Source organism: Columba livia, chromosome 16 (assembly GCF_036013475.1).
Source record: "Columba livia isolate bColLiv1 breed racing homer chromosome 16, bColLiv1.pat.W.v2, whole genome shotgun sequence".
Classification (NCBI taxonomy): domain Eukaryota; kingdom Metazoa; phylum Chordata; class Aves; order Columbiformes; family Columbidae; genus Columba; species Columba livia.
In genome coordinates, this window is record NC_088617.1 from 4,702,258 (window position 1) to 4,723,544 (window position 21,287).

The 21,287-nt window shown below is 54.3% G+C and overlaps 2 protein-coding genes across 3 annotated transcripts in view; one reads left to right on the forward strand and one right to left on the reverse strand.

Moving 5' to 3' along the window:
• RBPJL (recombination signal binding protein for immunoglobulin kappa J region like) overlaps window positions 1-5,608 on the reverse strand; it is a 19,019-nt gene extending 13,411 nt beyond the window's left edge. For both annotated transcript variants that reach the window (XM_065031939.1, XM_065031938.1), the window contains exon 1: window positions 5,404-5,608. In XM_065031939.1, the coding sequence (XP_064888011.1) occupies window positions 5,404-5,467 (64 nt within the window). In that variant the 5' untranslated portion in view covers window positions 5,468-5,608. The remainder of the gene's footprint in view (window positions 1-5,403) is intronic.
• MATN4 (matrilin 4) overlaps window positions 1-15,875 on the forward strand; it is an 18,026-nt gene extending 2,151 nt beyond the window's left edge. The window contains exons 2-11 of the mRNA XM_065031936.1: window positions 8,051-8,167; window positions 9,541-10,110; window positions 11,608-11,730; window positions 12,168-12,290; window positions 12,392-12,514; window positions 12,621-12,743; window positions 13,183-13,596; window positions 13,950-14,102; window positions 14,786-14,890; window positions 15,066-15,875. Coding sequence (XP_064888008.1) covers window positions 8,092-8,167; window positions 9,541-10,110; window positions 11,608-11,730; window positions 12,168-12,290; window positions 12,392-12,514; window positions 12,621-12,743; window positions 13,183-13,596; window positions 13,950-14,102; window positions 14,786-14,890; window positions 15,066-15,124 — 1,869 coding nt within the window. The 5' untranslated portion in view covers window positions 8,051-8,091 and the 3' untranslated portion in view covers window positions 15,125-15,875. The remainder of the gene's footprint in view (window positions 1-8,050; window positions 8,168-9,540; window positions 10,111-11,607; window positions 11,731-12,167; window positions 12,291-12,391; window positions 12,515-12,620; window positions 12,744-13,182; window positions 13,597-13,949; window positions 14,103-14,785; window positions 14,891-15,065) is intronic.
• Window positions 15,876-21,287: the final 5,412 nt, after the last annotated feature.

Sequence of the window (21,287 nt, forward strand, 5' to 3'; positions counted from 1 at the left end):
ACACAAAAAAAAAAGAGTGGTGCCTGTAAAGAAACGTATAAAAATCATCCGCTCCCGCAGAACCAGTCAGTGCCCCTTGTGCCAGATGTCACACGTGTTTGCTCCAGCTGTGCCAGGAGTCAGTCTGAGCAGCTCCTGCCACTTGTCATTACCTCTCAGTAGTCGTGTTTTCTCCACTTTGGGCCCAAACAGTAGCAAATTGATCCCTTGGGCTCTGTTGGCATACCTTCAGGTATCGAGTAGTGTTGGTAGCACTTAGAAGGCTTTGTTCCCTCTCTCGTCTTGGCTGAATGTAAAGGGTTTAAAACCAGCGCTGTTAAAGCAGGGGAGGGTGTGGGTGTGTGCTCAGGAGACTCAGAGACTGGGGCTCAGTGTTTCCACGTGGGATGCCCCTGGGCTGCTGTGATCCTGGGTCTGAAGCTTTTCTAGTTGTCGGGCAGCGTGTCCTTCCCAGAATTTTTCTTTGGAGGTCAGATCCTTCTTCCCCAGCAGGTTTCTGCCTTTGCCCGTGTTTGTTTTTCTGCAAACTTCCGGTGGTTTGCAAGGCAAGCCCTTGGTTGCACACATGGATCCACATGGCTCCTCTGGTGCCCATCAGGGAAGTCCACTGGGATCAGCTGCAGTCCCTTGCAGAGAGGCGGCAGTAATTTGATCTCTCTTCAAACTTCAGCCTTCCCATCTCTGGGCTGTGTCATGGTGCCAGTGTGTTAAGTTTTGGAGTCTTTCAGTTGTAGTCTGCAGACCCATAGGAGTCCATGGTCTACAGCAAGAGTCAGTAGGAACAGATCTATTGACAGCAGAATTAGCCCACTGTACAAGAGTCTGTGTCTTGGCTGGAAAATTAGCAGGGTCCACGAGCTGAAAAGGATGGAAAACCCCTGCCTGTGGGTATTCACAGCTCCTAAGCTTGCAGCTGGACTTGGATGGCTTCCCCAAAGTGTCATGTTGGACCCTTCATTCTTTTTCTCTTTTCACAGCATCTTGCTTTGGCTTTAGCAGTACCACTCAGGATGAGAGTGACACAAAACATTTCAGTCTGTGCTCAAATGCCAGGCAGCAATCTCCCTAACACTCCTCCATTTCACTCTCCCAGTCATCTGCTGAACCTCTCGTGTCAAGCTATTGAGGCAGATTGTGGACCAAGAGCAGCTGCCCGCTGCCCAGGTTCCCTAAAGCACATCTGGACGTTCCCTTGTCTGTCTGAAGTGCCCTTGTTTGACCCCGCTGGGTCTGTGCCCTCATCCCAGGATGCAGGTGGGAGAGCCAGCCTGGCTCTTGGCACTGCCACAAGCTTCCCACAGCCACGAGCAAGTGGCTTTGACTCTCCTGGTCTCTGTTTCCTCATGCCATGCTGTAGGACTCACCTTGGAGAGCTTCGTGAGACACAAAAGACTCAGTGAAGCAACCTCAGACTGTTCCCTGATCTCTCCTGGAAGCACAGACCTTGTAGGCACCTTTGGCAAGGACTCAGTAAATGCAACAGAATTAGGTGATTGCAACTAGTTGCTCACAGGTTGACTAGAAAGGGCTAATCCCATACAGGGCTGAGGCTGAGGCCAAGTGGTCCTCAGCCATGGCCTCAGGTGGGTCTCACAGGAGGTTTCTGTGCAGCATCTGGGTGTGCTGACACAGCATGATGCTGAGAAACAAGGGTCCCCAAGGCCCCTGCTCTTCAGTGTGGGCAGAAGTGAGGCCACAGGGCACTGCAGTGCTGGTAGATGTTCTTCTCTAGTGCATCTCCTATGGGCTGATGTCGTCCTGGTCCTGGGACAGCAGTTCTGCCATCATTCTGTCAGAGGGACGTGAAGTCAGCTGTGAAGTTAGGTGGGAGTAGTTTCCTTTGCTACTTTTAAGGTTCTCCCCGTGAAAAGTATCTAGGCAAAGAATTCAACCAATTTGCTTTTTTGTCTTGAGGAGGGACGAAAAGTTACTGTGTGCTTTTCTGCAGCCACCAAACGCTCCTCGCTTTCTGTTATTTCAATTAAACACATAGCAGAATGGGTAGGATAAAGGGGAGAGGCGCAAGAATATTCTCCTGGTGTTATTTCCTTATGCCAATACACTGAGTCACGTCTCCAGGGTGAGAAATATGATATAAAGATTTAGAGAAGGAGGTCAGGCAATGAATGTATGATTGCGGGGCTGGGATAGCAGGCGCTCTCTGTGGTTGTCTGTGCCGTGTCAGCTTGCTGGAGGTCAGCTGGGGATATTGGTCCCAGCAGATTTGGGAGACAGACTAGTAACTATCAGTCTCATGGCTTAGAGATACCAGCCCTGCTGCATCAGGAGCTCAGCTGACAAATTCTGCACAAGCCCAGGAGCAGCTCTGGGCCATTTCTCTTTCCTTTGTGGTTGAACATGCATATTTCTGGGAAAAACAAAAAAACGCTCTCTAACACCTTCCTCCCAGAACAAGAACTTGGGCAATGGATTGCTGCCTCAGCTTCTGGATGGCCCAGACCTCCTTTCCTCCAAAGTCTGAAGTCTCTTGGCACAGTTCAGCTGTCCTCCAGGGACCTGTTTGTAGAAGAGCATTTGCTTTTTAAAAAGAGTCAGTAAGGTGGGTCTTTCTCCTCTTGATCACTCTTCATCAAAATCTTAAAGTATTCCAAGATCCCTCCAGTTTTGCTTAGAATACCTGTTAGGAGCAGGGCTGAGTTTGCCTGTCACACAGCTCAGGGGACAATTGCAGCCTCAGGTCTTGAGTGGGACAGAGAGGAAGAGAGAAATGCCACCAGTAGTCCTGAACTAGGAGCCATCTCTTGACATAATTAATTGTGCAAGAAGAACTGGCTGACCATCTGACGTTTTCCTCTAGGCTAGATCTTTAACAAGCGCTTTGAGAGGCCGTGTTTAATTTGCAAATGAATATGGCATTTATTCTTGCCAGCTGTTGCCGTGGCAGCCCCGGTACTGTGTGTCTCAGTGCAGAGGCTGGCTGGACATGAGGCTTTCCTCCCAGCTGAGCTGCACTGCCAGGTCTTGTAGGAATAGATGGGTGACAGACAAAGAACCCACAAGCTGTCGTGGAGAACATCTAAAAGGGGGTGCTTTGTTTGTTGCTATATCTGGCATTTCCCTCCCAAAATATCATCTCATAGTATGTTAGGGAATAGTATAAGCCTGTTGGGACTTGTACAGTGTTAAGTCCATAAGCTGTGAGACAAAGGCATCTGTCACTCAGCCTGCACATGGACCTGGACAAGAAACCCATCTTCCTCCTGCCCTCCCTGTGAATGTGCTAATCCTAGTGAGCGCAGGAGTGGGCCCCATAAAATGAGGAATTCACTCTTTGGGGGAGCAAGAAGAGAGAAAGGGAAGTCCCTTTCACATCCAGCAAGGATCCTGTCACAGCACTCCTGCCGCTTCGCTCCTGTTGGGTTTGGCACCCTGATGTGCTGTTTGAGAAATGCAGCCTTGTTTTTCAAACAACGTGTCCTTCCAGGTGGCACTTGGCCCATTCAAGCTGCCGTAGCATTGTAACTGGAGAGCACTGCGATGTCCTGGAAAGAGCCTGCTCTTGTTCTCCCACACGTGTGTTTGGGAAGAACCAAGGACACACCAGTCCTTCAAAAGAGGGGAAAAAACCATTTTGGACTAGAAATTCATGCTGTTTTCCTGGTCTTGATGTGCTTGTGCTCCTTCACACTTCCTTGTTCTGAAAACTGCTTTGCTGTCCTCTCTTGTGGGCTATGCAACTTGTCACCAAGCCACTGTGGAGGATGAATGTTGGGATGCTGGAACTGTGGTGGGATGCACGGTCAGTGCTGCCTGTTAAATGGTCCTGAGGGTGGGTTTGGCGCTCGTGGGCAGCAGAGGCACTGCTGCGAACTGTGCACCTGCAGGCAGGGAGCACCTTGAGATTGTGGATTGTGTTGAGAGAAACCAGCCTTTGGGGAACCCCCCAGGAGAGGGTGGATCCAGCTCCAAGGCTGTCCCAGGCCTCATCTGTTCACACAGCTTGAGGGTCTTGCAAATACAAAGACAACGTGCCAGTGGTCCATCTGGTGTTCCACAGCAAAATCTGACACAAAGAGGTGCTTTCAGCTTGATATAAGTTGTCTGCACCTCTCCAGGTAGCTCTTCTTGCTTCATTGTCCTCTGTGCCTGGGGCAAGACATACTGCAGTCATCTTCTCTTGGTCCCATGTGTACTTTTTGGACAGTCTTTCTCTCGGGCATAGACCCAAAGGACTTGCTGTCCTGCCGAGGACATTAAAATTTGTCTCCCCATCCTCCAGGCTAAAGCCAGCTCTTGCAGCCTTTCTGCTCTTGTCCTGGCAGGACTCTGGTGTCCTAAGCACAAGGAGTCTGTGTCCAGGCTCCTGAGCCTGTTTTGGGGCTTTTTTTGGCCCTTTCATCAAATAACACTCGTGTGGGAGTTGAATTATGGCCTGACAAAACTGTCTGGTTGGGTCTCCACAAAGAAAAGCTCTACAGAACAAACCAGCGTGCGTGGAGAGGCAGACGAGGCGGGTGAGTCTTAGGAGCATCATGTCTAGGGCTGCTCTAGCATCAGCCGAGGTTTCCAAGCACAAAAATACATGCTATTAGCTGGTAGCACACACAGCATCAGTGTGGTGCAGCCCTGCTGTGCATGCCCAGGCACGCTGTGCATGTCTCCTCCCGTGCATGGGCATGCTGCACAGGACAGCCCTCTGGCTTTGCTCATGCTGGGTGACCCTGCTCAGTAAGGGGCCCCCGGCCGTGCCCCACTCCTGACAATCCACAGCGACCCCTTGTCCTGGCTTCTCGTGGGGTCTGGAGCCAGGACAGAGCTGCTGCAGCTCCCACAACATGCCAAAGATCTTCCAAGCCCAGGCAGGTGGCTGGAGTCGTGTGGTTTTTTTTGCTGTAAACAGAAATCTCAGCTAAAGGCTGGTGTGCCCAGCTGTATGATATCTTGCACATGGTTGTACCTGAGACCTGGCTCATGGCTCTGTAGCCATCGTCCACTTTTCTCCTTGTGACACTACAGTGAGGACTTTTCCTGGGCTGTGAATACACTGCCACCTCCTGAGCCTTTCACCCCTTCTTCCTCTGTCTGCTTCATCCCCTCTACAATTCTACATGTAAAGCCATGACCCCTGTAACAGCGAGGAGGTGCAGGGCTGGCTGCATCCCTCACCCTGCCATGCCGTATCCTTTGGGCTTGCCCAAGGGAGGATGCACCCAGGTCCCACCTGTGGGGATGAACCAGAAGGGGAATATTCAGGGTATTTCTGTCAACCTGTAGCCAGGAGAGAGCTGCCAAGCAGGCCACGCTGAAACCTGAAGCGGCTGTTTTTCCTGAGACTCAGCGCTTGGCAGGGAGAGCAGACAGACAAGTGGCGGAGCTGAGAGGGATGCGAGTGCCCTGAGGTGCTGCCCAGGGAAGGTGCTTGGGGAAGGTGTGTTGGCTTACCTGTTTGGGGATTCATCTCCACGTTCTCCTTGTCCGAGGGGAGCTGAGAGAAGGCTGGGGTCATTGCTGACCCTTCTGTCTTTATGTGTGACTCTTCGCTTGGTCACCCTCCTTGCACCGTGTACTGAGCATCTCCTTCAGCAGAGACAAACAACAGGCTGGCTTACCCCTTGCGTTACTCTAAACAGTCAGGAGATGGTCCGAGTGTCCCTCATGGTTTGGCCACCGCAGCTTTTGGCTGAGCCAGCCTGGCCAGCAGTGCTGGCCCTGCCTGGACCTTTTTTCCTTTATAGCTCAGCGTTATCTCAAGGTCTCTGGTGCTGCAGCCGGTGCTGTGTTTGCCTTGACTTGCAGCACCTGCCTGCCAGCCGGTCACTTCCCACCCATCTCCCTCCCACTCCTGGCTGGTGGCTTGGGACTCCGGGGGGTGCAGGAGTCCTTGGGGTGGGGGGAACTGCAAATCAGTCCCAGTGCTGCCAGCCCCAGGGGTGTGAGGAGAGCAGGTAACAGGGGAAGTTGTCCAGCATGGGATGGTGGGAGAGATACCCAGGGGCATCTGTCCCATCACCTTTGCTTCCTCATCCCCATTGCCTTGCTGCTAGGGCAGGGCTGGGTGTCACACTGAATTAGGGACCAGGGCACTGTCCCAGCCGGGGTCCGTGCTGCCAGGACCGGTGCTGGATACAAGGCTGAGCCCTGCCCTACCCTGCGCATGCAGCATCAGCCACTTCAGCTGCGGGGCATGCCAAGACTTCATCCGAAGCTCAGATGCTGTTAAAAATAGATCAGTCGTGAACCGGTTTCCTCCTCCTTGGTTCCTGGCCCGAGAGCTCATTCCTCTCTCTGGGCTGGCTTTGAAGCTCTCTGGATGCTGCGAGACGCAGGCTGCATGCCAGCCTGCCATTGCAAGGGAGGCTTGGAGAGCCGAGAGCCGCATAAACATTATAGGTGGCATAGCTGTCCCCAAAATATTTAGTGATTAGTGAGTGCTTTCTCCCCAAAAAAGGCATCACTGGAAAAATAATTTGCTAAAGAAATGGAGAGACAAAGCTTGGATAGGAGGGACTGTTTGCTCCTTGATGGTGTTCCTGGGAGGGGGCACAGGCACCAGAGTGGTCCCGGCCACAAACCAAAGCTCGCCTCAGCCCCACGGCTTCCTAGAAAGTGGCTGTAGGGCTTCAGCCTCCTTGCAGCCTGGTACCATCCCGCCAGCCCCGCCGCCGGCTCCATAGCAGCTCCTGACACCCGCTGCGGAGCTGCGTGTCCCGGGTGCCTGGGCTGCTCATGCACCCCATGCAAAGGCCGTGTCTCTCACTTTGAAGCTGGTATTCTGGATCCCAGTTTCCTCTTGTAGCCCTTTTCTGTCCTTCTGCTTCTTCAATATAATTTTTCAGGTGCAAACACTGAGTCTGGAGACAATCTTAAGATGCAGCTGTGAAACCTATTATCAGCATCGCTGCTATCAAATACATGAGGTTCAGGGCTGCACGTAACCACTGAGTAATTAAGTGGCAGCCCTAGTGATGAATTACAGCTGAGACCTCCTGGGGCTAAATAAATATCGGCTGATAACTGCTGATAAAATGAATTTCCGTGTGCTTTTTTTAAAAGCACCCTTCTAGTATCTGTGCCCGATTGCAGCACTGCACGTCTCCTGGGGGAAGCCACATTAACTGTGGAATTTCCCACCCTGAGCACCTTGGGTTTCCAACCAGAGCTGGAATAAAAATAAACCAAATAAATCCATGTCCCTGCAGAAGTCATGCAGGGAAAGGCAATGCAATGCAGAGGTGGGTGGGGAGGGAGACAGGTGACAATCTGAGGTTTTGGGTAACAAGTCTAAATATCTTTTCCTCCAACTATCCTGCCTCAAACGCATGAAAAAACTGTGGAGGGGGGTGCAGAACATCTCTTGGAAAAGCCAGCAAGAATGGGAGAGCTGCGAGGCACTGGTGACAGAGTGGTGGGGTCCCCCAGGGTGACATGAAGGACAGCAGCGGGCTGGTGCTGCTTCACCCAGCACCTGCCCAGAGGAATGGGTGTAATCCCATCTGTGCGGGTACTGCGGAACCCTGTGCCTGCAGAGGCTTCAGCTCTCCAAAGGCACTTTGGAAAAAGGCAGAAAATAGATTTATGGAGCTTCTTGGGAAAATGATCTTTGCCAGGGACTTTGAGAGACTTGTGAGCCACACTTGTCTGTGCTGGCGTTTCATCTGGAGGCTTCTCTTCCCGTAGGGAGGGAGCGTCAGGAGGGCCGGTGCTCCATGGCCCCGGGTGCAGCTTTCCCACTCTTGGGCTGGCTGTGGAGAGCAGCCGCACCGCCAGAGAAAAAGCATTTGGCTGAACATCCCATCCGCCTGGTTTGCAAGTGAAAATAAGGCTTGTCCCATGGCCAGCTCCACCCAGAGCAGAAAATCAGATCCTTTGGCAGATTATTGCTACTGTAATGAAATTTAGCTGTGCTGAGACTGCCAGTCCTCAAATGGGAAAAGTCCCACGTGGGTTCAGAGAATTTTGGGAATGGATCTGTCAAAACTGCTGCTGCTGCTGGAGGTTTTTGGTGCTGCCTGGGGGCAGCCACTGCAGGTGAATGTCATGCTATAGCTCAGCTCACTCTCAGCACTGATTGCACATCATCTCCCTGCAGCAATTCCCCCCAGCCCTGGAATCGTGTGGTCTTGCAGAATCATGATGAAGCTCCTGCCTGTTGCCCCTCTCCTCCTGCTTCTCCTCATGACGCTGGAAGCCAGACCAAAACCTGCAGGTGAGCCCCAGCCAGTGGGAATTGCCACAGGAGAGAGAAGCAAAAGCATTGGGGTGATGAAGCCCTCAGGGGACAGCTTTCTGCTTAGAGGTGGGGAGACCTGATGTTTCTTCTTTGGAGGCATCCCCAGGAGGATGGAGGATCCCCCCAGGAGTGGGACCCAAACTCCCCGGTGCTGCCCAGGGGAGCAGGAGCCCAAGCCTGGCTCCAGAATGGTGGCTCTGGTGCCACTTACTCTGGGCACGTCCTCAGCCTTGACACAGCCCAGCTCAGGGGTTGTCACCCTCCTGCCCATGGGTTTCAATCTCGGCAGGAGGCACAGGTGTGAGGGGAACCCCCTCCCTGTGCATCTCTGCTGATGGGGGGACAAAGCAAACCCAGGGGCACCAGCCTCGCTCCTCCCAGGGCAGAGTTTAAAAACAGTGAAGGTGCCAAATGGAGAAAGGAGCCAACTATGTCTCGGAAACGTTTGCAGCAGTTGAGATGACAGTTCAGGTCTGGGCATCATCCCAGGGGACTCAAAAGTGTTTGCTTATCCTTAGGGCCAAATTCTCCCAGGCTTGGTTCTGCAGAAGCCAAGCAAAATATATTCATTGGCATTTAACTTGCTAAACATTCTCCTGGTTTGCACTGGAAGTAGCACCCATATGTCCAAGAGAGGCTTCTTGGCTTGATCCCCGCCGTGTGCATGCCCTTAGCTGTGCATTTCACTGTCTCGTGTTATTTCCTTAAAAAAACCCAAACAACAAACCCAAACAAACAAACAAACCCAAACAACAAAGGAAGTCCTGGTTTTAGGCAGAAACTGGCAAAATGCAGTAAAAACCAGGGGAGGCTGGAGCTGCAAGGGGAACAGAAAAATTGCCCTGAGCAGCATTTTCCTGCGTGGCAGCACAGCCCACGTGTGGAGCAGGAGCTGCGGCTTGCAGAGGACAGCGTGGAGCACAGGGCTGTTTTGCACTTTGGTGCTCTCATTTGCTGCAGAGATAAAGACACTGCTGCCTAAACCCGTGCCTAAGCCTTGCCAGAGAAGATGCTGACAGCCAGAGAGGTGTTTCTGCAGTCCCTGGGGCTGTTGGCTGTGAAAATACAGGGAGCAGGAGCTGGGTCTGGCTGCAGGGACAGTGCTGGGAAGGAGGGGACATTGCCATTCCCCACAGCCCCACAGCCAAGGCACATCTCCCTTACTCTGCCAGCACCCTCCATGTGTTTGTATGGCAGTGGGAAGGTGCTGGTCTGTGGGGGCTGCCCAGACCTGTCCTCTGCATCCCCCACTGAGCACCACTCAAGACACACAGCAGGGATGTCTCTGCTCCCAGCTCTGTTTATCACACGTGGCCACGAGACTGAGCCATCTCTTTGTGCCCTTCCAGCCCTGAAGTGCCGGACGGGTCCCATGGACATCGTGTTTGTGATCGACAGCTCCCGCAGTGTGCGGCCCTTCGAGTTCGAGACCATGCGGCAGTTCATGATGGACATCATCGGCAGCCTGGACGTGGGCCCCAATGCCACACGAGTGGGGGTGATCCAGTACTCCAGCCAGGTGCAAAACATCTTCTCCCTCAAGACCTTCTTCACACGAGCAGACATGGAGAAGGCCATCAACAGCATCGTCCCGCTGGCCCAGGGCACCATGACAGGGCTGGCCATCCAATACGCCATGAACGTGGCCTTCACCACGCAGGAGGGCGCACGCCCTCTGCACAAGAAGATCCCTCGCATTGCCATCATCGTGACAGATGGACGACCCCAGGACCGTGTCACCGAGGTGGCCACCCAAGCCCGGAATGCTGGCATCGAGATCTACGCTGTGGGCATCCAGCGGGCAGACATGAACTCTCTGCGGGCCATGGCCTCGCCGCCGCTGGAGGAGCACGTCTTCCTGGTGGAGTCCTTTGAGCTCATCCAGCAGTTTGGGAAGCAGTTCCAGGACAAGCTTTGCGGTGGGTGAGAGCTGTGGCTGTGGGGTGTGAGGGTGGCCCTGGTGCCAGCTTCTCACCTGGGTTAGAAGATGACCTTCAGAGGGGTGTTTGGGGTGGCTGCCCTCTCTAGGAGCAGCATGGACAGGCAAAAAGCCTCCCCAATGAGGTGCTGGGACAGGTGGCCTTTCCTCTTGCTCACCTTTCCTGGGGTGAGATAAGGAATGTTTTGAAAGCTTCGCAAGCCAGCACTTTTCTCCTCCTGTGGTAGCTCTGCCCCAAGCCAGGGCATTGTGGCAGCAGTGATGGGCATATTGGAGAGTAGGAAATGTGGAGCTCGTTTCCCTGGGTGTGACAGGGATGGGTGACACGTCCCAGAGCCCTGTGTACATTTTGATGTGGCTCTAGCAGGTTCTCCCTCCTATGCAGACACGTGCATGGCATCTGCTGCATGCACATTTGTGTTTAATAAACCCCTGGCCATGTGGTTTTGCTCTGGAGCTTCTGGCCGGTGTTGGCTGGGAGCCGGTGGCTGGCTCGCACTGTGGCCGTACTGGTGTGGGTCAGGAGCTCGCAGGCTGGGACCTGTCTGTCCCCTGCCATGCTGGCAGGCTTTGCCGGTGACCTGGCACCGCAGCAGGCTGGCACAACCCTGCTGACATGCTTCAGCATCTGTTGAAGGGCAGAAGGCAGCTGCCAGCATCTGTCAGGCAGCGTTTCCCAGCCAGGGGCGCATGGGTGCCCCTGTGTCAGTGCGATGGGGAGTCCCTCCTTGCTGGGTGTCTGGGGCTGACCAGATGTTGTCCCCCAGGACCCTGATATTTTCCTGCACTTGATGCCTTTGCTTACAATGTCCTGCCCGTCACCTGCCTACCCTTGTGCCTGCTTCCTAACAGGGGCCATTGTGATAGGACGAGGGATGATGGTTTTAAACTAAAGGAGAGAATCAGGCTAAACATGAAGAAGAAATTTTTTACACTGAGGGTGACAAAACCCTGGCCCAGGTTGCCCAGAGAGGTGGTGGATGAACCATCCCTGGAGACATCCCAGGCCAGGCTGGACGGGGCTCTGAGCAACCTGAGCTGGTGAAGATGTCCCTGCTCATGGCAGGAGTTGGACTGGATGGGCTTAGAAGGTCCTTACAACCCAAACTATTCTGTGATTCCCAGCCAGCTCTGCAGGCTCCTGGCTGCATGGACACGCAGACCTGGCTCCTTCAGCACATTCTGGCTGATCTCAAGCTTTTGCTTACTCAGCTCAAGCTATCGACAGTGTCAGTTAATATTGTGCTGATTTAGTGCTTGGGTAGATCTGAAAGCCGAGGTGGTTCAGGAACCTGCCCCACACGGTGTTCATGTCTGTGTGCTGGAAATCAGCAGGTGAGCGCTGGGGCTGGAGGAACCGGGGCTGTGCAGGTCACCCCAGTGGCTTCAGCTGCAGGGACAGGGTGTGTGCCGGAGCTGGGATCCTCCTGTATCTGGCCTGTCCTTGAGCCTCTCTGATGACCTTTCTGTCTTGCAGGGGTGGACATGTGCGTGGAGCGGGAGCACGGCTGCCAGCACAGCTGCATCAGCACCCCTGGCTCCTTCTACTGCGAATGCAACCCAGGCTACAGGCTCAACATGGATGGAAGAACCTGTTCCCGTAAAAAACTGTTTTGTTATCCTAACTCTTGTAGAGGACTTGTAGTGACAGGTCTCATGAAAGGCAGCTGAAAAGCAGCAGAGGATGCTGCAAGGCCAGCAGCAGCCTGGGTGCTCTGTGCCTGCAGCCTCGGCCTGTAATGGCTGCGGGTGGTGCTCAGCATTGCTAAATCTTGGTCACCTCTGTGCGATGGGACACTTGTGGCTCATGTGAACACAGTGGGCTGCCTGTCACCTGGTAGTGGGTACAGGACGATGCATATCCCAGCCACCAAAACGCACAGTGTTTTGGCTCTGTATTTTGAATACAAAGCTGTTATTAATTTGTTCTGCCTGCTGCCCCGGAACTTTTCTTTCTTGTCTCAGGGTGCTGGGAGGTCCCTCACAGCCCCGGGGAGATGGGGACAGGAGGGTGATGGGTGTCCTGTTCCCCTGCAGCCATTGATGCCTGTGCAGACGGGAGACACGGCTGTCAGCACCACTGCATCAGCGCTCGGGGGTCATACTCCTGCCGCTGCCGCGCGGGTTACTACCTCAACCAGGACAAGAGGAGCTGCACGAGTAAGTGTCCCTCTCCTTTCCTGTCCATTCATTTGCTTCTCACTCCCTCCCTCCTCCTCCTGTCTCTCCCTTTCTGCCCACCCCTCTCCTTCTCTCACCAGTGATCGATTACTGCAGCTTTGGGAACCACAGCTGCCAGCACGAGTGTGTGAGCATCCCCAGCGGGCACTACTGCCGCTGCCGCAGCGGCTTCACGCTGCAACCCGACGGCAGGTCCTGCAGGGGTACGTCCTGGCACGGCGTCGTGGCCAATTTCTCTATGCCCTGCTTGGTCCCCAGGGGAAGGGCTGTGGGGTGGGGATAACACTGTGCCCTTGGCTTGTCTTCCAGCCACTGACCTCTGCAATGGGGTGGATCACGGCTGCGAGTTCAAGTGTGTGAGCACGGACGGTTCTTACCACTGCGTGTGCCCTGATGGCCAGCAGCTCCAGGCTGACGGCAAGGCGTGCAGCAGTGAGTACCGGGACACGGCTCTCGGCATCCTCCTCGTCTGGGCTCTGGGCTTACCTGAAACTAGGCTGGGAGTCTAAGTGTGGCTTTGAGCTGGGTTGGAGGGCAGAGACCCAGATGGGCTTGGGGGAGCACCCTGGCTGCTGCGAGGATGGGTGCCAGTGTGTGTACTCAGAAGAAGCAACAGGAGCTTTGAGGAAAGGTTCAGGAATAGGAGGACCTAGGGGGGATTTTCAGGGGATGCTGGGGTAGCAGTGGATGTTTTTGGGCTGAGATTTCTGGGCAAGCTTTGCTCCGCTTCCCAGCCTCACCCTGGCTGCAGGTCCAGGAGGTCCATGTGGTGTCCTGAAGCCCAGCAACCATGCTCCAGCCCTGGCAATCTTCACCCCAAGGCTGACCCCAGCCAGGCTGGTCCCTTCTCACCTTTCCTTTGTGCCCACAGAGTGTGGGTCTGGACACGTTGACCTGGTGATGGTGATCGATGGTTCCAAGAGCGTCCGACCCCAAAACTTTGAGCTGGTGAAGCAGTTTGTGAACCGCATTGTGGACCTGCTGGAGGTGTCCCCCCATGGCACGCGCGTGGGGCTGGTGCAGTACTCCAGCCGCGTCCGCACTGAGTTCCCCCTCAACAAGTACCACAGCGCGGACGAGATCAAGAAGGCAGTGATGGAGGTGGAGTACATGGAGAAAGGCACCATGACTGGCCTTGCTCTCAAGCACATGGTGGAGCACAGCTTCTCTGAGCTGGAAGGTGCCAGGCCTCTCTCCCATAATGTCCCCAGAATTGGGCTTGTCTTCACGGATGGGCGCTCCCAAGATGACATCTCCGAATGGGCCAGGAGAGCAAAGGAGTCAGGTAGGGGGGCTGGGGAACCCAAATTACAGTGCTTTGGGCATCCCAGGATGGTTCCTCAGGGTGACTGGCTCTGGGGCAGGCTGCAGCATCCAGCCTTGGGGTGCTCCGTCACCCAGGTCCACAGGACAGATGTGCTTCTGCTGTGGTTACAGGGTGCTGGGAGCAGCATCCTTTGTGCAGCAGCCTGCACCATTGCAGTGCTGCTGTGCTCCTGCCTGTCCTTCCCAAATTGCTGCTGTGTGTTTGGGAAGCCCAGGGGGAATCCTGCATCCTCAGCTTTGCTTCTTCTGATCTTGGGGCTGCTTGATGCGGGGTAGCCAATGCAGTGCTCAGGATCCATCTTTGCCACACAGGGATTGTCATGTTTGCCGTGGGTGTTGGTAAGGCCGTGGAAGAGGAGCTGAGAGCAATTGCCTCTGAACCGGTGGAGCAGCACTTCTCCTACTCGGCGGACTTCACCACCATGACCCACCTCGTGGAGAACTTCAAGCTGAACATCTGTCCAGGTGGGTGCCCCTGGCCACAGCGGGGGGCTCAGATTTGAGCCAGGGGAACCCTTCTCTCCCTGCAGAGCTGGGGAGGTGGTTTGTATGTCTGTCACCCTGTGTCACATAGCCCAGGATTGAGCTGGCCTGCTGTCAGCCTAGGCTGTCTCTGGATCTCACCGGGCTTGTTGTGGGTATAGAGGTGGTTCTCAGGGAGGGATTTGGAAGAAGAGAAGGTAGAGTTTGGGGGTTTAATGCAAAAGATCTGTGCTTCTGTTGCTGGGTGCAGGAGGACCACACTGGGTTACTGGGAGGGTCTCCCTGCTCCGCGACACAGGCTGGGGCTCCCCAGAGCTCTTGAAAACCCCAAGGGCTCCCATGGGGCTGCACATATGAGGTCAGCATCTCCCCTGCCACCCCAGCTCGAAGGAGAACCAAAGCTCCACGCTGGCTGTCCTCAGCATGCTGTGACCACGTGTGCAGCAGCTCTGCGGGATGCCTGGTGGGATGCTGGGCAGCCAGCCTGCTGGGCTAGCAGGGATGCAGCCTGGCAAAAAGGAGCGAGGCTGCAAGAAGAGAGGAAAATGGGGTGAAAGCCCCAGTGGATGACATTAGTGACAAGGGAATCGTGCTATGCGGGAGGAGGGGAAGAACCAGGCACCACGGGTCTGTGCTTCTGACAGTCCCCAAACCCCCGGTTGCAGAGGAGAGCAAAGGCGAGACGGAGATCCGCAGCCCGTGTGAGTGTGAGGCGCTGGTGCAGTTCCAGACGAACACCGTGGCCATCCTGCAGAGCCTGACCGAGAAAAATATCCTTTACGTGATACCTGGGCTTGCCAGGGTGCAGGGCAGCCTGGGGACAGACCGCACACAGGGAAGGGAGGGATGGGTAAATGGGAATGGGGAAAATTTTAGGCTCCTTCAAGGGTGAAAAACCCTTTGCCCACCAGACTGTCTGGCTCACAGTTTCCTTAGCATGTTTACTTGCTCAGATGACAGCCAGACTCGAAGATTTGGAGAAACAGATTGCCAAAAAGAAGTGATCCTTGCAGAGGGCTGCTGCGCTCAGATGGGACAAGGGGTCGTACAGTAGCTGCGTGGCATTGTTATTGCTAGGTTATTGTAAAGCATCAGTGTTTGTTCTTGTATCGCCAAAATCCCAAGGGGGATGTGGAGTGTATTTAAAAAAAAATCCTAAAAAAATACCCAAAAAGAACTTGAGCAAAAACCCCTGCTGCGGAGCCAAGGGGTTCAGCCGTCACTGTTGCCTCATTCCTCTGAACTGGCTGGTCTGGGTGAGATGGACACCTGTGTGGGCAAGCTGGGCTTTGGACGAGGAAATGTGACACCCGGCCTTTTCCCAAAGCGGCTGGATTGTAACCGGCCCCTGTGCAGCCCCCCCAGTGCCCAGCAAGCTGCTTTGCAAGAGAAAACATCATCCTGAGAGCTTCTGCCATCTCAGTATCTGCTGCCAAGCAGCGGGGCAGGGAGAGCTGGTGCCATGGGCAGAGCACAGGGATGTCTGTCCCGGGCATGGTGCCCGGGCGTGCAGGAAGTGGATGTCAGGAATGGGCAGATCTCCTTGCCCTTGTTTTGGCAGAATTGTTTCAAAATTGGTCATTATCTTGTTTGGTCTTTTATCACATAGCAAAATGGTACTAATTAATTCTATAAATATCTATGTGTGTGTGTATATATATATATATATTTTGAGAGCAGGGTAGTGCTGTTTTTAAACACTTCTTTTATATATAGAAAATTCTATCCTGACAATAAACACCCTGAAGATTTGTATGATGCATCTCTCTGCTTTTGCCTGGGCTGTTGGGGCATCTCTGCATCAGAAGAGGGGCCTCTGGCTTTTGCAAAGGCCCCTGTCCTCAGGCTTCAGGAATCCTTTGGGAAAACCCTTGCTCTGTGGGCACCCCAGGATGCCACAGACCAGTCATAGCTGGAGGAAGCCAGCATGACACGGGCACTTTGTCACCGTCTCCAATGTTTGCTGTGCAGTTTGTGCTTATCGGAGCACCGGGAGCTCAGTGCCTGCTTTATGGGGGTGTAAATGTGCCAAGTCAGGGGTGCAGGGCCACTTACACCCATGGGGGATGTGGCCCTGGTGCGGCGACATGTCTGCCAGGGGCGGGAGAGCCACCGAGCTGCTTGGCTGGCTGCACAGGGAGGGATGCTGAGGCAGTCAGGGACCCATCTCCTACGGGTGCACGGTGCAGAGGTAGCTTTTGAATCAGAGGACCCCACCTTGACGCAGCCCCACACTTCAGGGGGAGGACATCTCCACGTAGTCCTGCCTCCTGTGCACAGGCAGAGGCTGCTGGACAGGGACAATGACAGGTTTTTGGAGGGGTCTTTTATGTACCTACTTGGCTTGCTGGTCCCTTACCCAGGAGGTGAGAGCAAGGTGGGCCTGAGAGGAGCTGTTGCTTCTGAACTGGCAAGTGGTGCAGGAGGGATTTGTGTGCCCTGGGGAGGCTCCCGGGGCTCCAAGGAGGAGGAGGAGGAGGAGGGTGACAGCCCTGGGCTCACACCACATCAACACAACTCCTTTTCCCCCAGGGCGCTGTTAGTGCCTCCAGCTCCCACCTTGGCCAATTTGCTTTGCAAATTGTAATTTGTGGGGCTTGCTGGGGCTGCTTTAGGGAGAGGAACTGGAAACTGCTCAGGTATTCAATTTATGAGGCAAGGAGTAGCTTTTTCCACATGCAATCAAAAGCAGCGGTTCCCCAGCTCAGCATGTGGGTTTGATGGCTCGTGAACAGGGCTCTTGTCCTGGCTGTCATGGACTGGGACATTTGTAGCCTCACTATATCTGTTTACTGGGCTGGCAAATGAAGCAGTGCTGGTTAGCTCTGTGCATATCCCACCCATCAGCCCCATATCCCACCCATCAGCCCCATATCTTATCCGTGCACCCCCCCCCGAATCCCTCTGTCCCTCTCATCTACCCCACAGCCCAGCAGACCTGAGGAGATTTAGGAAGGTGCTGGTGGTCACAAGCCACATCCAAGCCAGATCCTATTGCTACAGAGCACAGGGACCAACAACTCACAGCAGTGTTCTGCAACCCCAAAACTGGCGTCTGGGACTTCCCTGCTTTGTATGCAGCTCCCTAAAAATGCACAGAACCTGCAGGGGAAAAAAAAATCATTAAAATGATAATAATTTTAAAAAAAGGAAAAAAGGAAGTGGTTAGCTGAGTTTGGGATTTAATTACAGGTTTGATTAGAGCAGATAACAGCACACCCTGAGGGCATGATAAGCCTCAGTTGGCCCAGTGTAATTTTTGCAAATATTAAGGGAAGTTGTAGACAAAGTGGAGCTGGGCTAGTGGTGAGATGGAGAGGCTCGATGAGGGCTGGCAGCACAGTGGGCCTGAGGGGTGGCAAAGCATCGGTGGGGAGGTGTGAGAGGGGAAGAGGGGGACACAGGGAAGGGCTGCAGGAGCTGGGCATCCAGATTTTTGGGGGAGCATCCCCAGGACAGGCTGTGGGATTGCATCTGGGAGCAGGGCCATGTCTGCGTGGTCCTGCAGAGCCTCATTAATGACGTTTCACTAGATGGCACCAGATACCAGCGCTAATGAGGGTGTGCTGGGGACACCCTGTTCTCCCAGGCATCTGGAAGGGTGAGTGACAAATCCTCATCCATGAGCTGGGGGTGGGTGGATGGATGGATGGAGTTCAGCATCAGGCTGAAAGCATTGCATCACCTGCTAGGGGACAGGGGTTGCTTGGTGGGGCATGAGGTGTCCCTTGGGTGCTTTGTGCATTCTGCTGAGGCTGGGGCTTGGCCATGGTCAAGCTCTGAGCTCGGGGACTGGGGGCTGCTGGTCTCACTTCCTGCCATCATGGGGTAAAACAAACCAGAGAGCCCTGGCCTGGCTGGGAAAATGCAGCATCAGCCGGCAGCATCCTTGGTGTTGCACAGCTCAGGCCTGGCTGCCTGGGGAGGAGACTCACAAAGTGCTTTTCAGGGAGAAGAGAGCGAGCAGTGTGGGATGGGGACGGCTCTGCAGGACCCTGGGGCACTGGGTGCTGCACACACAGGGACTGCAGGCAGTCCTGTGCACAGAAATGCCATGATTTGGGTTATTCCATGGGAATTTGCAATAAAAGCAGATTTTAGACTTCTCCTGTATGGACAAATCGCTATCAAAAGTTCTTCAGATGGATTTCTTTCCCCCTAGCTTCTCTGCAGCTGAATCAAGCCTTGCTCCTTGGTGTTTTCTCCTCTCTTAGAAGTGCTGCCCAAGCACCAGCTCAGCTGGATCCTGGCACCTGCTGGGAGCCCAGCACTGTCCTCTCTGGCCCCAGCAGCAGCTGGATGCCGAAGGATTGCTTAAAAATTAATCCAATGCTTGTATTTCTCATTAAAAGTGCTAAATTGTTGGTGCACGGCCCAGAAGGTCTATTTGGATTGGCTGAAAGCTCTCCTGGTTATTAAATAAACTACTACACAAAGAGCTAAATGCAGCCTCAGAATAATTAGGGAAACTGGGCAACAATTAACAAATATCCAGTCAGTTAAGGTCCAGTTAATATGGCTCATTGAAACATGAGCAGGGAACTCTAGTCAGGAAAGGGCACAGTGAGATGCCCACCATGCCCTGGAAGGAAAGTGGGGGCTCCGGGGGCTGGGGCAGAGTGATGGTGGGGGGCTCAGGGTCTGCATGGACCATGTAGGGGTGATGTCCAGGCTTTTTCTGCTCCTTGTCCTGCCTGTTGCAAAATCAGGGTCTGCCCCAGCCTGCCCTTCGCAGGAGCAGGGGGTGTTTGGCCACAGGGTCCTTTCCCCTCCCAGGTAATTCCCAGCACTTGTTTCCAGCACAGCTCTGGTTTCTGTCAGACTCAGAAATCCCAAGGAAAAGCTCCGAAAATGTGTTACACAAGGTGATGGGCACATTGACCCATTGGTGAGAAATGGAGTAATTTCCCATTGCCCAAGAGCACTTAAAGAAAACCAGCTTTGCCCAGATGGGGGGTACAATCTCCTTGGGAGGAGAGGAGCAGATGGAGTCAGTCTGAAGGCTGCTGAGATTTTTGCCATCTGAACAATGACCACAGCCCCTGATCCCTACAGCCATCAAGAGCTGGGGCTCAGTCACACTGTCCTTGTGCTGCACAGGGAATTTTGGCTGGTGACAGGGCTGTATGGAGTGAATGATCCTACCCTGGTGAGGCCAAACACTTTCTTCCAGTGCTGACCTGCTTCCAGCAGCCACCCAGAGAAGATGCTGGGGCTTGGGTGATCCTCACAGAGCTTGGGAAACACTCACCCTTGGCTAAGCCAAAGCTGCTTTCCCCACACTAGCTTATACTATTGGTTTGACAGGAGCCAGGAGGGTTTGGGGCAAGTTTCCTCTGAGAAAACCTCTGAGCACCATCCCTGGGAAGGCACAGGCAGCCCATGCTCTGGACCATTGCTGATGGGGATCATGCTGTAGGGTTTGGTTTGTGGGTCCACATGGAAGCAGGGTACTGAGGGAAACCCACATAACAGACCCCCAGAAGGCAACATGGTGTGGTCACCACAACAGTATTTCCTGGAAAAGCGTTCCGGCCCAGGAGAGGAGAGATCAGCCCCACCATTCCCAGCCTGCTTGGGCAATGACGCCCTCGACTATCTCCCTTTGGCTTGTCTCTCAGCCCCAGGTGTGGTTGCAAGGGACAGTTGTGCAATGGAATAACTGCTTTCTGAGCAACTGAACAATACCATTTATATCTTGTGCAAAAAGCTTCCTGAAAACACCACGTAACGGCAGAGGAAAAATGTAAAAACGTGGGCAAGCACCCAGCCCAACTTCCCACCCCTTCCCCTGAGAAGGGTTTAAATGCCAGTGTCCCCCAGCTCTCCACGCTCTCACCTCTTGGGTCAGGGCACCATGAAGACTGTGGCCGCCCTCCTCCTGGTGGGGATGCTCATCATCTGGACAGAGCCGCCGACAGGTACGAGATGTCCTTGGGTAAGGCACAGGCCAGCTGTGTTTGCAGGGATGCTCTGGAATGGGAGGGGAGAGGGGCAATCACTGGGGAGCATCTCTCCTGTGTCCCTCAGCTGCCAGCAGCCTGGAGCAAACCTCTCCCTTCTCTCGCAGGCAGCGCCTGGTCCTGCCCACCCGTCCGCGTCACCTGTGCCCGGCCCAACCCACCCAACCAGTGCTACAGCAGCCGTCAGTGCCCCCCGAACCACAAGTGCTGCCAGTCCTCCTGTGGGACAAGATGCATCTCACGCCCATTTTTCCCCAGCCTCTCCCATGGTAGAGTCTTGGGATCCCACCTCCCTTCACCCACCTCCCTGGGTAGCAAAGGGGGGATATGGTGACAGTGGCTCTGGTCAGGCTGGTGGGTTGTTTGATGGCCAAACAGGTGGGCTGAGGTTCCTCCAGGTACCAGACTCAACCTGTTGTTTTGTCTCCCTTTCCCCAGTGTGAGCTCCTGCTCCTAGGACAGACCAAGAGCCATCTCAGCATGCCCATGACCCCCAGCATCAACCAGCTGCCCACACCTCTGCTAAGGCTTGTCCTGCCCAATGCTGGCTGTCAGGAGGGTGGGGACAGCCACCAGGCCACGTTCAGAGACCCCCTTTGCTCCAGGAGCACCCTGCTGACAGCTGCCGCACGGTGCCACAAGCTGCCTGCTCACCCACCGCTGTTTTCACAAATAAAAAAGACCTTGTCCCAGGGATGTTTGTGATGTGCGATTCCTTTCCCCACCTCCTCCCACCTCTCTTCAGGCTCACCCTGGCACATGCACCCGTAAATGTCTGCCTGGGTAAGAGGGTGAAAACAGTCCAGCTGCACACCTCGAGTGTGCGGAGGGGCTGGTTTGGGGCAGCAAATCCATCCAGAGGTGTGCAAACCCCAGGAGGAGATGGCAATGGGAAGGGGCTAGAGCAAAATGTGTAGGATGCTTTAGGGGATGCTTCTGGTGGGCTGCAAGGGGCTCTGGAGAAGGCATGTCCCCCCAGGCACACCCCGAGACAGGCAGGGCTTGGGAAAGGGGACGGACCCTGCCTGCCTGGGGGGATGCAGAGAAGAGTGTTACATGGTGGTGCTGAGCCCCTTACCGAACCTAAGCTGCTGAGTAAAAATCTGCTGAAGAGAATTGCCCAGGAAAGCCTTAAGCCAGGGCACAAAAAACACAACTCTTACTGATTCTTGTAACTTTTGTACAGCTGAATGCCAGGGCTAAA